This window comes from Arvicanthis niloticus, chromosome 16 (genome assembly GCF_011762505.2).
Source record: "Arvicanthis niloticus isolate mArvNil1 chromosome 16, mArvNil1.pat.X, whole genome shotgun sequence".
NCBI classification, from domain to species: domain Eukaryota; kingdom Metazoa; phylum Chordata; class Mammalia; order Rodentia; family Muridae; genus Arvicanthis; species Arvicanthis niloticus.
Window position 1 is genome coordinate 68,506,322 of NC_047673.1, and position 17,143 is coordinate 68,523,464.

Consider the following 17,143-nt stretch of genomic DNA (forward strand, 5'->3'; position numbering starts at 1 on the left):
TACATAAGTGCTTGTGATGCCAGTCCTTATAAGAGCGTGCCAGAAGCCACTATTTCTACTCAGCAGTGGGAAACACATAATAGTTTTTTCTTAAAATAAAACCACAAAACAAGATCAAAGGGCATCTATCTGTGGTTATCTTTGGAACACCTCTCCCCTGGAGAAAGCGTCTGCTTAGAGCCAGTACTCAATCACATGGCTTCCCCCCTTATCTTTACTGCTGTATGGTTCTCTTTGTGAGCAATGGCTGGCAGGAGCCTCTCTGCCCGCAGCACCAGCCTGACTGGCACAAGAGTCTTTTCAGGTTCTGTTCCCATGTTTCAGTCAATCTGTCTAGAGAACAGTGACGTTCCCGAAACACTCAGATGCTCACATGTCACATAAAAGGACAAAGTACAATCCCAGGCTTCTGTGTTTGAACTATCCCCCAGGGAAAGTAACATCACTATTTGGGGCCCATTGTTGGGAGTCCATCTGTGAAGTAGGAATCACGGCAGATTCTCCAGAAAGATTCCTGTCTCTTTCCCCATGCTGCAGAGACGTATGTGTCGACCATTGGTTCTTGTTCCCAGACTTTTGATCTTCACAAGAAACTAATACCATTGAATTGCATCATTCCCTGGATTGTCAGACTGCCTGTCAGCTCCCTATAAAGATAAGAAAGAGATCTTGCCACACAGGAAGACAGATGTGACCAAGTAGTAATTATTATCCTAAGAGATGAATGAAAATGCCATCATTATTGAGCACTGAGATTTATTTTTTCCTGAACTTCCAAGAGTCTCTGGGCTGGAATCTGGCCTTCAGACCTTGACAAATGTCCTCTGCTAGTCAGAGCAGGCTCTGGTTTGATGTGACATCACATGGCTGTCTTCCTTTTCTCCAGTGCCACAGCAGCATCTGAGCAAATGGTGCTCACTGGGGAACCATGTGTGCTTCTGCCATTCTTGCCAATGAAGTTCATAGCTGAGGGAGAGAGAGGGAGGGAGAGGGAGAATGGAAGGGGGGAGGAGGAGAGGGAGGCGTGGACTTGCTGGAGGTGTGTCACTTGGGGGGGGGCTTTGAAAACCTCCTCCCTCCTCCAGTTCTCTGTCTCTATGTTGTGGTTGTGGTTGTAAATGTGATCTTCCATGCCTGCTAACTGCAGCCATGGTGAGGGTGTCGCTCAGCATGTGTGCTTACCATGCACAAGGCCTGGCTTTGATTTTTTTTTTTTTCTCCCGGTTTTATTCCTACTCTGATCGCACAGATTATTTTCCTCCTTTCTATCCTCTTTCTCTGGTGTTATCTAATACCCTCTGCCTTCCCTTCCTTTGCAAGTGTTAATAAGTCTTGGATATGTTTTTACTTATTCTGGGTCTAAACCTTTTTTTAACTAAGAAAGAGCTAACAAAATGTCCCAATACATATCTTTGATATCTTAGCAATTCAGACAAGGTCTACAAACTCAAGAGAGCTACACCAGGCTTTTCATTTAAAGTTAGTGGAGGTAAATGGCCACACAAGCCACATAAAACATCTTAACCATTGTTAGACAGACCTCAGAGCCTTGTAAGCAGGCCCCAAGTAAGTTCCTGGGTATATCCTAAGGTGACCAGAGATGCTGGCACTCTCGGGAGTTCCTGCAATGGGTTGCTCTCTAGAATATTAGACTCACAGAGTATAGTGATGGAGAAAAAATTTTACAGCAAAATGAATCCAATTTTGGAGTATTGTTAGAGACTAGTATTTGGGAATTGTTCCAAACTGTAGATTTGGAAATCATTTCAGCAGTTTGGAGTTTCTTATATTTTTAAATACTGTGGGACATTAGCTCCTCCTTCTCTTTTTCTTCTTCCTCCTCTTCCTCTTCTTCTTCCTCCTCCTCTCCTCTCTCTCTCTCTCTCTCTCTCTCTCTCTCTCTCTCTTTCTCTCTCTCTCTCTCTTTAATTTGAGGGAATCTTTAACAGAGTAGTTTAACAGAGTGTGAGAGGCCATAAGAGTTACTTTTCTTGTCTGCATTAAGTATGACAATAAAAGACAAGCAGCCACTTTGATGTTTTGTCTGTTTGTCCAGTGGGAACTGAAAAATCAACACAGACCTGACCAAGTGTCCATCAATAAATAAATGGAAGCACACATGTGTGCTCAGGTAAGTAATGGAATATTATTCAGCCATGGAAAAGAGGGAAGTTCTTACATATGCTCCCTCATGGCTAAAACTGGGAGACATGATGCTAAGTAATGAAGGCAGGTAAGAGAACAAACATAACTCCACTTATGTGGGGTGCTCATGTTAGGCCAGCCATTGAGACTGAAAGCAGGATGGTGACCTCCAGAGTTTGAAGGTAGAGAGAATGGGGAGTTAGTATTTTCTGAGTACAGAGTTGGAGCTTGGAATAGTAAGAATGTTTGGGACTTTACACTGGTAAATGTCAAATAACACTGTGCCTATATCTAATGACATTGAAACTTATACTTAAAATAGTCCATAGCAAAGGGCCTGGTGTATATGCACTGATACATTTACATTAATTTTTAGGAGGCTACATGTAGGTCTGAGCAGATACCTCCATTGGTAAGTGTCTTGCAAGCAGAGGACCTGAATTCAGTTCCCAAAGCCAATGCTCAGTATGGAATTCAGTTAAAGATGCTCAGTATAGAGGCACATTTGCAATCACAGCACTAGGGAAGCAGAGGCAGGTGGACCCCTGGGGCTGGGTGGCAGAGATATGTGGACCCTAGCCTACTTGTCAACTTTAAAATAAAAAAGGTGGACACACTTGGAGGATGTGCACACTCTCCCACTGCATGAATACTGCACACACAGGACTCTGAGGAGAACACTGATGGCTTGGAGAGCCTGTGTGGCCATACCCTGTCACCACAGATCCTCAGAACAAGACATCACAGTGGTGCCCTCTGTCCCTTCACATAAGTGGGGTTGACATTTGCCCCATAGCTTCAGTGAACAAATGAAGGAAGGATACAGATGCTGTCCAGTGATGCTAATGCATCTCTGTCGATAGTCAGGCTGTCTGACTGGAACATTCTTCTGCATGGTGGCCCCTCCCTGTAGCCACCATTCTTGAACATCCTGGCATTTATGACAGCCAGACTCCTTTAAGGCAAGGCTTGACCTTTCCCAATGGAGCTTCAAGCAATCTGTAGGCATTGGTTAAAAATAGAAAATGGTGTGCTTTTTCAGGGTTTAACATAGGCAAAGCAAAGAGAGGGTAGTTTCAGTTAAAGTCTGTCTGTTTGGAGGCTTCCTCTGCAATGCCTTCCACTTATTTCTCCCAGTCATTTAAGCTCAAATGATGTCACTAAAAATTTTATGTAATCAGTGAAAAATTCCACGAAAAAAGGCTCTCAACTTTTTAAAATGAAGGTCATATTTGAAGAAAAGAAAAACATGTATCAATTTAATAAAACATTTCTAGGAAATAACTTCTGGCAAAGGACTAGACTGAGTAGGCAAGTTGAAATGAACGAGAGTAGGGGAGAATGTCATATATGGTAATGTAGAAATTATTGTCATATAGAACTCTTAGTACATATAATAATAGTATACATAGCATCTCATTGAATGCTCCCAACAACCCAGCAAAGCAGCCACCCTTCCTTCAAACTAGAAAAGATGAAGGTTGTCTTCTTCAAGGTCCACAGGAAGAAGCCCAATGGTCCAGAATCCAGAGTCCTGGACCTGGGATTATTACTTGCAGCTAGCCCTGGATAATTAACCTCCACGACTCCGTCTGCCTGTGGAGTGGCTCTCTAATTGTGAAGAAATGATAGCAAGAGCATTCTGGCCCCTTGGAATGTGCTGCTGTTTGAGAACTTGTGGAATCGTGCCGTGTTTTCTTAAGATGATGTGGGGGTTTAAATTGACAGATATCAAAAGATTTAATGGCTCATACACACCTAAAAAGGACCAGCTACATAGTTTTCATAGTTCATCCCAGTAATAAATGAAAGGCAGGGCCTTTGCTTGAAAGTCAACATGATAACAGGGAAGTGTTCAGGGAGTGTGGAGTCTGTGCAGCAACTGCCACTAGCAATCAAAGAAGCAGGCTAACCCTGCAGGTTCAGGCTTCCATGGCTTGCCTGGGTTGGCTGGCTTTGGCCAGATCCACCCCCTTCTGGTAGCCTGGATGTGCTCCATATTAATTTATCTCATAAGAGATGATGTTTCAAAGGAAGAACAGTTTCTGGTCCTAAGGTTTAAACTCTACTCCAACCTATTTTCATTTTTGTGACTTCATGTATACTAGGCAAGCTCTGTACCACTGAGCTAGTTAACCAGGGTGGATAAGTCAGTGATAAATAGATGAATGGATGGATGGAGATAGATAGATAGATAGATAGATAGATAGATAGATAGATAGATAGATAGAGATAGATGGATAGATAATAGATGGATGACAGGTGATATAGACAGAAAAATAGATGACAAATGCCAGATACTAGATGATATAAATAGATACATAAAAAGACAATGGATGATATTTATATGGTAAATAGTTCAGTGCATAGATGCTGTAGTGCCACTTGCTAGTGTGGTGCTCTACCACTGTCTTACTTACTTTTCTATTGCTGTGACCATACACCACAACCAAGGGAACTTCTAGAAAAGAGAGTTTAATTGGGCTTACAGTTTCAGAGGGTTGGAGTCCATGATGGCAGAGCAAAGGCACCACAGCAGGAACAGTTGAGAGTTCACATCTTGATCTGAAAATAGGGGTGAGGGTGGAAGAGAGAGGGAAGAGAGGGAGAGGGGGGAGAGAGAGACTAAACTCACAGGGAGGGCTGGAAGAGGTTAATTTTGTGAGTGAGTAGTTAATGAGCAGGGGTAAGACCAGCTCACAGTATGCTGGTGAGATAAAGCTCTCAGGCTATTCCCAAATGGCCTTGACCCTCTTCTCAGGGGCTTCACTGGACTCCAGCACCCCAAATTTCTTGAAATGGGTTCTGTCAGTTTGTATAAATAGAAAAGCAAACTGTTACCTTCTAAATGTCACTTATGTGAGACATGGGACAGACAGTCCACAGATCTTTGTACTGAGGGTCTAGGCCTAGACCACTTGCTGTTCCTTGTAACGTGTCTATTGTGTTAGCTTCTGTTACTGTAACAGTCTGTAAAGAGAAAATGTTGGTTTGGGCTCACAGTTTAGAAGTTTTCGTTTGTGAGTACTTAGTTTTATTTCCTTTGGGCTTGTGACAAAGAGTACAAAGCCATTCCCCTCACAACCAAGAACCAAAAAAATGAATGGAAGATCAGACTCTCACAGATTCCCTTCTAGGATACATTTATGGCGACCGGAAGATTTCCCACTACACCTTGACTCCCAGTGACTCCATGCACAATGTCCCAGTAGCACTAAGGTGGGGATCAGGCGTTTAACACATGGCAAACCCTAGCACCCATCATGTCTTGAACTAAGTTAATAAAATACAGCATAGTCTGAGGAAGCCATGTGAATCTATGCATTCTTTTCTTTGTGTGTGTGCACCTCTCTGTCTCTCTCTCTGTCTCTCTCTCTCTCTGTCTCTCTTTCTCTCTCTTTCCCTCTTTCTCTCCCACTCCCTCTCTTTCCCTCCCCTCCTCTCTCTCTCTCTCTCTCTCTCTGTGTGTGCAGGCTTAGGCTTGCCATAGCACAGGTGTGGAGGTCAGCGAACAATGGTTGATGTTGGTCCTTGCCTTCTATGTTGCTTGAGACGGGATCTCTGTTTTTCTGCTGCATACATCAGACTGGCTAGCCATGAACTTCTGAGGAATCTCCTGTCTGCCTTACATCTTCCCACAGAACTGCTGGGATTACCAACCTCTATAGTACATCTCTGGTTCTTAACGTAGGTTCTGAGGATTCGAACTTACATCTTCACACTTGCACAGCAAGTACCTTTACCCAGGGAACCATCTATCTACCTCTCCTGCATCCTTTTAAAACCCGAGTTGCAGCAACACTGTTGAAGTTGCAGGTACATGCTAAGTATAAATAAACCTAGGCTGGACTCATGAGGCAAATGAAAGACAGGCCTTTGGAGCTATGGACCTGACACCATATTGTCCTTTCAGAGTTGTAAGATTTGTGACCAAACTCTGGGGTCAAAACCTAAGAGTGCCAAACTATGCCCCAGACTCCAATGGCCTGGAGATAGCCTGCAAGTGTGAGCTCAGCTTTTCTTCTTTGAAGAAAGTCAGATTTGGTGTAGCACAGACACAGCACTACCTGCCCCAGAGACTATTAAGCTTTAATTGTTCATTTGTGAAGTCTAAGGAGGTCGGCAGCAAAGGCTGGGCAGAAGGGTCAGGATATAAGAACGTGGCTTAGCTCAGCTGCACCAGAAGTCTGAGGTAACACATATTCTTATACTAGTAGTCACAACATCTAAGGATTATTGAGTGTGTGGAGCATGCCCAGCACCGTTTCCGAAAAACTTCACCCGAATTATCTCATGTAAATGTTTTTGCATCCCCATTTTAAGGTAGATAGTTAATCTGCACTCTCGAGCTAAGTGCCACGCTCAGAACGGCTTGCTGACAGATGCCTAAGCTGTGTGTGAGAGCCTCTCTTTCCCCCTGTACTCTGACTCTGCTCTGTGCCTGTTTGTTTCATGGTCTGGAAAGATGAATCAGTCTCACTTCCTTGGCTACTACAATCAGATCTTGGTCTGTAATCTGAGTGATGGAGTTGGTAGGAGATCATGATTTGAATTAGTTACAGTACATGCAGTAGGCAGAGCCAGTACTGGAAGAATGAAAACACAGGCCTTACCAGTCCCATATCAGCTTATCCTCATTCTGTTCCCACAGGACTCCTCATCTACAGAGGCTTCCATAGGACCTATTTTTATTACTAGGCCATATTTGTATGTCTAGCCTGTCAGTGGGCTTCTAGTTAATAAAAAGCAGACTGTTTCATATTAGTGTCTTATCAAAACAGCACCTGTCATCCATCAATCCTGCTTTCAGATGTTTTCTTTGTCAATATTGAATCTTTAGAAGATGATATACATGATGAAAAAGATTTGAGAATACATAAGAATTGTTTCCTGCTGCATTTATTGTTGTAAGTAGAGCTTTGTATTAAGACTCAGAACGCTGGGGCTGTGGAGGTAGCTCGGTTGCAAAGAGCTTGATATGCACAAAAACTGAAGTTCAATCCTCAGAACCCACATAGAACAATCTAGGTCTGACAGTGTGTGTGCCCCAGCACTGGGAAGGGATAGACAGGTAAATCCCTGGGACTCCATGGCCAGCCAGCCTAGCCTAAGAGGGGAGCTGTAGACTAGTGAGAGACCTTGTCTTCAAAAGCATGGTGGTGAATGGTCACTGAGGAATGATACCTGAGATTGTCCTCTGGCCTCCACATCTGTGTGCACATACGTCTACACATCTATGCACACACATATGCACGTGCGCATACATAAGTGCACACCCCCCCACGTGCACATACTCACTCATTCACATATGTGAATCCTGAGTGTTAAATGACTACCTAATATTTTAGGGTTTTTTGTTTGTTTGGGTTTTTTGTTTTGTTTTGTTGTTTTTTGGATCAGTCAGAACAGAGGAAGTAAGCATTGTTTAGAAATATCTATGTTTTCAAGTGAGTCAGAGCCTCCACATTCTTTGTGTTTTATAGAACTCTGAACACATTTCTAATTCTGCAGGACTTAAGGTTTTGTTTTATTTTATTTATTGCTTAGATTGGACTTTGTCCCATGAGAAACCACAGAACAGATTTAATTTTGTACAGTCTTTCTTTTGAGACAGCGTATTTATTGTCTGCCAAGATTATCCAAAAGAAGGAAATGAATTTCAACCAGAGATGGGGGACCCAAAACTCTGAGGTCAGAGCTAACACATAAGTGCCTTTGTCTTGCTGACATCAATATTTTTTATTTCTCATCTAGAAAGGAAACAGCTAAGTATTGATATTTTAGAATTATAACCTCTCCACTTTATTGACTGCTGTTATATTCTATTGTTCTGATATAAAAATGTTGTTTGCTTGGGACATAATGCTCATCTGTGTCCAACACCACCTTTGTCATTACCACAGTCTAACTTGGTCTAGGGCACAAGAGCAAGCCTGAGGGAGTGTTAAAGATGGAGAAGGAGCTCCTTAACTCGGGAGAGAAGAGAGGGAGGCCAAGCCGGCTGGTAGATTAAATGGTAGGCTGCGTTCTGCCCCCCCCCCATTGATCTCTCTGATTAGTACTCACAAAATTTCTCACGATTTCAATTTCCTTCGCTGGACATGTGGACTTGAAAAATCTCTAAGTTCCAGAAAGTCTAGGAGTTTGGGGTTTGTGTGCGACTACACCAGGCCCTTCATGATGTCTCCTCCATGCAGGGCTGGTAGGCAACAGTGTGGTCTTGCTCTGTGCATCTCAGGTCTCCTGGAAGTGTTTCCTCTGAGTCCCCAGATTAAAGCTCTTTGCTTAAATGTAGTTTAATCCTTTTGTAGTCGTCAGAAATGTCACTCCAGTGGCCTTCCTATTTTCTCTGTTTTGTTTTGGAAGAGTTTACATTCTATACTCTTGTTTGTTTGTTTGTTTGTTTTAAGATGATATTCACAAGCTTTGCAAGCTGCCTATGGATGGGGGTGTGGAGAAAGAGAAAGAGGGAGGGGGAGAGAGGGAGAGGGAGAGAGAGAGGGAGAGAGATCCAGTTATCTTGAATAGAGTGTTTGTCAGTTGTGAGCTTTGGTGGGAGGGTAGGGGGTGGTGGAGGGTGTCTTCAGTAGCCTTAGTTTCTATATGTGCGCATTTAAGTATATAGGAGAAAGTGAGTTAAGATTGCCAAGCTATAACACTCTATTTGTTTTTGAAAGGAAAACAAAGATGGAAAATCAGAGAAAAGGATGCGACTACTGTGGCCAGGATGGGTTCACAATGACTTGGGAAACAAAGTAGGGTTTTCAAAGTGACTTGTGCTCATGCGGTTGGCTGCAGTTACTCTGGGGTCTGCGACTGGCTTTTCATGGTTTGAGATTGGAGGGACTATGGGTTTCCCTTTTTAAAGCCTTGTATGTAAGATGAGGAGGGAAGGAAGGAAAGAAGAAAGAAAGAGAAGAAAGGAAAGAAGGAAGAAAGGGAAGGAGGGAAGGAGGGAAGGAGGGACAGAAGGAGGGAGGGAGGGAAGGAAGGAAAGAGGGAGGGAAGGAAGGAAGGAAGGAAGGAGGGAGGGAGGGAGAGAAGGAAGGAAGGAAGGAAGGAAGGAAGGAAGGAAGGAAGGAAGGAAGGGTTATACTACATTATCACATTAGGGTATAGTGAGTATGTGTGCTAACCATCTGACAGAAAGTGATGTAGTCCATTTCGTAAAATTGATGCCCTTTTAGGCATTCTCACAGTGGTTTGTATTAAAAGTTACACTCCAGGGCCTACTCAATGGCTGAGCAGATAAAGACACTTGCTAACAAAGAACCCGAGCTTGAGTCCTAGACTTGCTATGTTAGTCTTGGATTGGGTTGAGTCAGTCAGTCTCATGGAAGCTGCTTGTATCTTTGTAATTTTATTTTCAATTAAATTAGAAAGTATACCAGTTAAAAATCCCAAAACAAGCACTGGAAAAAGACCTAAGTTACACAATTGAATAATTGAATGATGTAAACGTTTGAGCGTTTGTGATTGGTATGTGCAAGGTATTAGATGGTACAGTGAAGAATTTCACCAGAAAAATGGCATCTGTTTTGTTTGTTTGTTTTTTAAAAGACAAACAAGCAAACTGGCAATTTTAGAACCTAAAAAAAAACCAAAAAGAAAGAAACATTGGTTAGCAGGAACTCACTAGACAGCATATTAAATTTAGTATGAGATGAAACCAGTGAAATGGAAAATAAACCAGTAGATTACATCCATGTGGATGCACTGAGCACAAAGGATGGACATATAGCAAGAAGCATAAAAGACACATGGGTCATACTTTTCTCCACATTCAAACATGGAACCAGAGTCTAGAAAATAGAAGATGAGAACAACACAGAAGTAATATTCTCTAAAACTGCTCAAAACCACCAGAAGGTAGATTCAGGAAGCCCCACCTGTCACCTCCAGGGTCATATGTAGAAGACTGCAGCAAGCATAACTAAGCCAGCTGAAGACAGAAGCCAAGAGGGACAATCAGTACAGCAGTGAGGAGACAACACTGTTTTCATGGAAGCAACATGGGACTGATCACTTGCTTCCCAACAGAAGGGATAGATACTGACACAATAGGATGTCATGGGCTGGAAAATATCTGCTGACTGCCAGACACACAGGAATATGACAAAAGTATTTGTCAACACTTGAAGCGAAATTAGGACATCTTAAACCAACAATTTCAAGAATCCACTGCTAGTAGAGAAACCCTAAGTGAAGTAGGAACAGGAATGACAACAGGAGGGGAAGGGGGCCCCACACACTCACAAAGAATGCAGTGACAGAAAGGGTGAGTGTTTGCTGGGCTGGGAAACACTGGAAATAAAATGTGTGTTGATGGTTGTTTAGAGGCATGAGGAGATAGGTGACAAAACATACAGAAAACGTTCCTTATGAGTCCACATCACAGCTCCTTCATCTGTGGCTCAGGGAACACTCAGAAGATGGGGCAGAAAGCTTGCAAGAATCAGGACACGCGGAAGTCTGCCGTAAAGCCGTCTCTTCTTAGGGCTGCGTAAGCAAGTTATTGATGCACACTTTAACACCAAAGGGGAAGTTTTGCATAGTCCTATCCCCTAGACAAAGAGCTACAGGCAACTAATGACTTCTGGGAGAAGTGCGATTGGTTCTTCTCATGGGTGAACCCCCTTATTAGTTGTCCAACGTGGAGCAGTCAGCCCTGAAACCATACTTGGACAAACAAAAATGGACTCAACAGTTTGTTGAAGCTATCAACTTAAGAGTGACGGGATCAGAGGGGCTTGGGGGAGGGTGGCTCTCAGGGATTGGAGGAATGAGAGTAGGGATGATAGAATCCTAAGGTTAGAACACAATTTACGACATTTAAATGAGGTTTATGGGCACTAATTGTTGAATTCTTCTCATGTTGCCGTTGGAAACGTATAGAATAAAATATTGAAAATTTACTGGCAAGTAGATATAAATTTTGATCACGTAAAACAACAAAAACAGAATATTTTGTCTATGTAGCAATAGGTTTAGGACAAAAGCCATACAAAAAGAAGGGAGTTAAATGGAATTAAAGCATTATAAGTCACAGCAATGTTTAGGAGCGTCTAAAGTTGGAATTGTGCTAGAATACAGTAATTCCAGGGCACACAATGCAAGCTGTAGAGTAATGGATAACATAATGTATGCAGAAGGGGAAATAACATGGAAAATACTTGGCTCATGTAAAAACTGCAAAGATGAGAACAGAGAAAAGGATATAGGTAGACTAGCAGAAAACAACTCTAAAATGGAAGGTATGTGCCCAAATCCATTAGGGATTTAACAGAATGGAAAGCAACTAAACACTCTAATTAAAATACAATTTTCTGCTTATACTTTAAAATAAATCTGTGAACTCTTCATAAATGGTGCTGCTGAAAGTATAGAACTCAGAGAAGGTGAGAATAAAAATCGGAAAAAAAATACACACTGTAATAAGTATCCAATAAGGTAAGCTGCGCATTTCTATTAATGAAGAAAATTACTCTGGGGCAAGATAAGAGCCATCTTTAACGATTAATAAGGATATTTTAACAGTAAAAGAGTCAGTTATCAAGGAATATGTAACGAGCCTGCATTTGCATACACCGTAGAACATGGCTCAAGCCCCGTACACTGCTCATTTTGTGCCAGCCATCAAAAACAACCTGGGACGGGGAATTTATACAGAATAGAGATTTATTTCTTACAGTTCTGGAAACTGGTTAAGCCCAAGGACAAGTGGCCCACATGTGCTGGCTCTTCTTAGTTTTCAACTTGACTACATCTGGAATTAACTAAAACCCAAGTGACTGGGAACACCTGTAAAGGATTTTTCCTAATTAAATCATTTGAAGTGGGGAGACCCACCCTAAATCTAGATCTTTTGAGGTGGGATGATCCACCTTTAATCTGAGCCACACCTTCTGCTGGCAGCCCATATAAAGGACATAAAAAATGAGTGCGCACACCACACACACACACACACACACACACACACACACACACACACACACATTCTGTTCATCTAGAGAACCTTGACTACTGTTGTAGAGAGGGACCTTCTTGCCATAACATGGGCAGGAGGCAGAAAAGGAAGATAATGCCCTTGAAGCAGACAGACTCATCTCTGGAAGGCAGATGCCTTATGACCTATGACCTACTCTGCTTTTGCAGGCCCTGCCTCTCTGTTGTTGCCTTGGAAAGGATGTTTCTAACATGTAAACTTCAGAAGACACATTCAAACCATAGGAAATACTATTGTTTAATTTTTACTAGGCTCTTAGACCACCGCTCCTTAAATAGGATTCAACTCCATATGGAGCTCCACAAGACTCTCTCTGGGGGTTGCAAAAATTTGGCAAAAATAAAAAATGTCTAAATGTGTAAGATCATAAAAATTATTTCAAAATGAAATTTACAAAGAACCAGGGGTTTCTCATAGCTCCTGACCATAGTTCACTGTGCAACTTCCCCACAGCCTTGGTCCTAAAACAGTGTATACATTTTGTTCTGTGCAGGCCTCGTGGCTCGAAATGCCAGCTCACTTCCTGGAAGGCTGGGTATGGTGCATGCAGTCATAATCCCAGCAGTGAGGGGCCTGAGAAAGGCAGACTTCTGGGCTTGCTGGCCAAACAGCCTAGCCTGGCAGCAAGCCCCAAATCAATCCTTCACAGAGAAAAGAGGAGGGTACTTGAGGAATGACACCCAAGGCTGACCCCACATATATTCACACACACAGTAGCAGTAGCAGTAATGATAATAATGATAAAAACTTCTGTTTGAGTTGCTGACTTGAGTCCTTCTAAAAAAACAATCATTAAATGAATTCTGGCCTGGAGTTTGGACAGAAGTTTCAGCAATTTCTGAAATGTCACTAAACACACTTCTGTCATCTGCATCTGTACTACACATTGAGGTGAGGTGGTGTCACCAGCACTGACAATTATAAAATCAAAATAGTTACAAAAATATTCATGAACATTGAGTATATATGCTCTACAGTATCAAATAGTAGGCCCACATAACCTACCTTGGCCATTCTGTTGTCTTTAATAAATAGTGAACTTATACCAAATAATTATTTAAAAATAAATTTTTCTATCACCTATTACTGAAAAATGTTTGACTGTAGATCTGTCTTACATGCCTGTGTACCTGGGGTTACGTAACTATTTCTTTGATGAAAAGGGACCAAGAGTAGGAAAGTTTAAGATTCCCGATTTCAAGCATTGCTAAGTTATGACTTAGGGTACTTAGTTCTTTTCCAAGTGCATGATGGGATATTTACTGACACTGACCACATGTTGTCTCATCAAGCAAGTGTCAACAACTGTCAGAGGGCTAACTTCATTCTAGAGTATCCTTTCTGACCACAAAGAAATTCAGACGTCAATGTTACCTGTTCTTTAAAAAAAAAAAAAAAAAATCCCAGTGGATCTCTGATAATAGTCTAAAATTAGGTGATCCTGACAGTTGGACACATCCAGGACTAACTAGCCAATCACCCCTGGTTGTGTACTCTTGATCAAGGCACCTTGAATGTTGACTACTCCTCTGGTGTAAATTAATACCTTACCCATGACCATACACTATGCAAGCCTCAGGCATGCATTTTCGACCGCCAACTGTGGGACAAGAATGGAGGTAATTACAATAATGCGTTGATTCAGGTGTGATTTTCAATTACTAGATAAAAAGCAGGACTTGGGTGAAGCATTTTGAAAACAGTCATTTTCTCATATTATCCACATCTCAAAAAAAAAAAAATAATAATGTGATGGTGTGTGTAATTTACAGAGATTTTAACATTTCCAAATCATCATTACTCATAAACTATATCTTTTCATTTCTAAGTAGATCTCTTTCCTTTATGGAAGTCTTCCTGGGCAAAGACAGAGGGTGTGGCAAACTGTCTGCTATAGTTTATGGTCTAATGTTCTTTTATTAACTCTTTGGATAACATACAGAATGATGGGTCCTCTGTGCTCTGTGATATCTTATCCATGTTTGTTGCTGTGCTTAGATCTTCACCCCATCACTCCCCTCTCTTACCTTTCCTTCCCACTTAATATATATATGTGTGTGTGTATACATATATATACATGTATATATATATATTCTTATAGGAATATATATATATACATATATATATATTCTTTATAGAGAAAGCACACAATAGTTTAGCTTTTTTATGCCATTATTTTTTCTCGTTCCCCCTTCACTCCCTCTAGACACCTTCTTCCTCTATATGTATACCATATACGTGTGATGTGAAAATAGAAGAGGAACACATACATATGCATACACACAATATATACATTATATATATTCTGCACACAAAAGAACACATGCAATGCTTACTTTGTGATTTGGGCTTACTTTGCTTGGCATGATGATTGTATTCTAATGTGTTTAAGCAAGTTTACTTCAGTACAGTCAGAGATCGTGAGAATGGAACCAGAGACCTCTCCGTAACCTGAATGATGGAGTCTGCCCTGTTATCAAGGTCATTACCTCCCGTGCTTAATTAGAAGCTAGTGGGATGTTTTACTTAGTCTACTAGCAGAGAGCTTCAGAGGCACAGAATTACAGAATGATGTGATGAAACAGAGTTAATGGACTGTATCAGAGTCTGCTTACCCACAGCAAGGCTTAAAAAAGCAAGAGGTGGGGGAAAGACACAGACTGCCAACCTTATCTCCACTCTCTCTCTCTCTCTCTCTCTCTCTCTCTCTCTCTCTCTCTCTCTCTCTCTCTGTGTGTGTGTGTGTGTTTAAATCTCCATGGACTTACAATTTTTCTTTCTCTCAATAATATAGTCATTATTTTTCTGCTTTCTTTTAGCTTAGGACTTTCAGTAATTTACCAGCTGCCTTTCTAAGATGCCTCTGAGAAAGGCTAGTCTCAACCCTCTACCACATAATGCAAAATCTGAGATGCTCTGGGAAGACAGCAAGGCTGCTTTTCCCTCACTCCCCTCCAGTTACCTTCCAATATTTCTTCTGACTTTTGGGCTTCCTTTTGCACCCCATAGTAAAGGGTGTGGAGTGTTGGTGAAGAGTGGATGCAAATTTGTGTTTGTGTGGGTTGGAAGGGAAGTGGGTTGTTAGCAGGTGTCCTTTAAGAAAATCAGACTTCGTTGCAGTCACAAGAGGACAGGTTGCCCAAAAGAACGTTGAGTGCATCTTGTCCCAGTTGTAATTTCAAATCTTTCATTTTACTGTCAGTCAATGGTGTCTGTTACTCTTGCTCAAAGAGAAAAGTGCGTGGAGGTTCCAAGCTGGGGGTGATTCTCAGTGTCCTCAGCACTGACTTGTATTAAAAATTCAAGAGCACTAATGTAATGGCAGTGTGTGGCACATGTGTGCACATGTGGCGGGCACTTCCTTGGAGAGACACTGTAAAACCATCAGGGTAGATCCAACACCCTCTGAGTACAGAGAAGTTTAAACCAGCCTAGCTATCCTGCATGCCATGCTTAAGGCAACAGGTAAGCTGAAACAGGGCCTCTTAAGCTTCCACTCATAACATTTTGTCCAACACCTTTTTTCATAGCCCCAAAAGCATAGGTATATAACACAGGTAAGCAAACCCAATGTTTACTACATAATCATTCATCAATAGATTTATTTTAAATATTTTAATATGCACTATAATTTTATTATTTATAAAAGGAAATTTTCATACTAGTAAGATGAGTACACTTATTTTTGCATAAAAGGTTAAATCTTGACTGAGTATTTGATAAGTCAGGATACAGAATTAATGATTTTTGGAGTTGGTTGATAATTTGACTTTATAGTCATCAACGTCATGAATAATTCTCTACATAAATACACACTACAGAGTGGTAGAAATGCATTTAGGACCATTTCAAAAGTTGTTGGACATTTTGTCCTAATTCCGTGACAAAATTCATTTTGGGCATTTTAAAAACTCATGTTACAACACGATCTAATCTAAAGATTTGCACTCCTGATGTTCACGGGCACCCTGAGGAGCCTAGGAAAACATACGTGATTTTCTGTAATTAAGCCACTATGTTCCCATAAGAGCAGAGAACTCATCTGCTAGGAAGGACACTGACTGAAATTCTTAACATGATGCCTCAGACCTGAGCTGAGTTGCTTCAGGCAAGACTTACTGTCATGGATGGCATGACGCAGGCATGGTGAAGCATGTTATGAGCTCAGAACCAAGGCTGCAGTGTACTTACGTGATGTAATATGCTAAGTATGATCATTGGGTTTATTACCTTATAGTCAGAACTATAGTCTGACTGCATACTGACTATGTACTGTATACTGTTGCCTACTTGTCCACAACCTACAGATTCAGTTTGCCGTGCAGGGCGACCCACAGTTTAAGCATCCCTACTTCAGATACAGTCTGTGCTACCTCATTCTATGAGCAAAAGCTATCTGATTTTATTTTTCCAAGTCAGGTAAACTTGATTAAATTCCTAGTGGGTGGATCCCCTAACACAGATAAGAAGACCTGTTTATAAAGCAAAGTTTGAGAAGCCTAACAGTTTCCACTTATAGATTTTCTGCTTCCAGTTAGTGGGGTCAGGATACACAGCAGTAATGCTACTTAGGAAACCCCACTCTTATTGGATATAGCTTGTCATACACAGGGCTTTCACATTCACCTTGGGGTGGGGTGGGGGTGTGTGCAACTGAACTCAGGCCTTGTTTTATTTACTTGTGGTCTCCAGTTGGTAGAGCTGATAGCCCAAGGGAGCGAAAGACAGCAATACAAAGTTACAAAGTAAATGAGGGGCAAGATGCAGGGGTTACTTTCTCATGGAGGAAAATGCTTCTTTCTGGATTTGGCTAAGGATTGGCCGAGACAGGGTCATTACTTCCCTGAGAAGACTGTATTCTTTCTTTCTACCCTGTAGACTTCAGATGCACACCTTGGAGGCTGGTGACATGGCTCAGGGGTAAAGATGCCTACTGCCAGGCCTGATGAGCTGTTTGATTCTCCAGAACCTACATAGTTGATGGAAAGAACC

At 41.6% G+C, this 17,143-nt stretch overlaps 2 protein-coding genes across 3 annotated transcripts in view; both read left to right on the top strand.

Annotated features, from left to right (window-relative positions):
* Positions 1–6,314, top strand: part of LOC117721677 (uncharacterized) — a 28,214-nt gene extending 21,900 nt beyond the window's left edge. The window contains 1 exon segment of the mRNA XM_076913781.1: positions 6,059–6,314. Within this exon segment, the coding sequence (XP_076769896.1) occupies positions 6,059–6,314 (256 nt within the window).
* Kif26b (kinesin family member 26B) overlaps positions 1–17,143 on the top strand; it is a 428,644-nt gene that overhangs the window by 260,032 nt on the left and 151,469 nt on the right. The window lies entirely within an intron of this gene.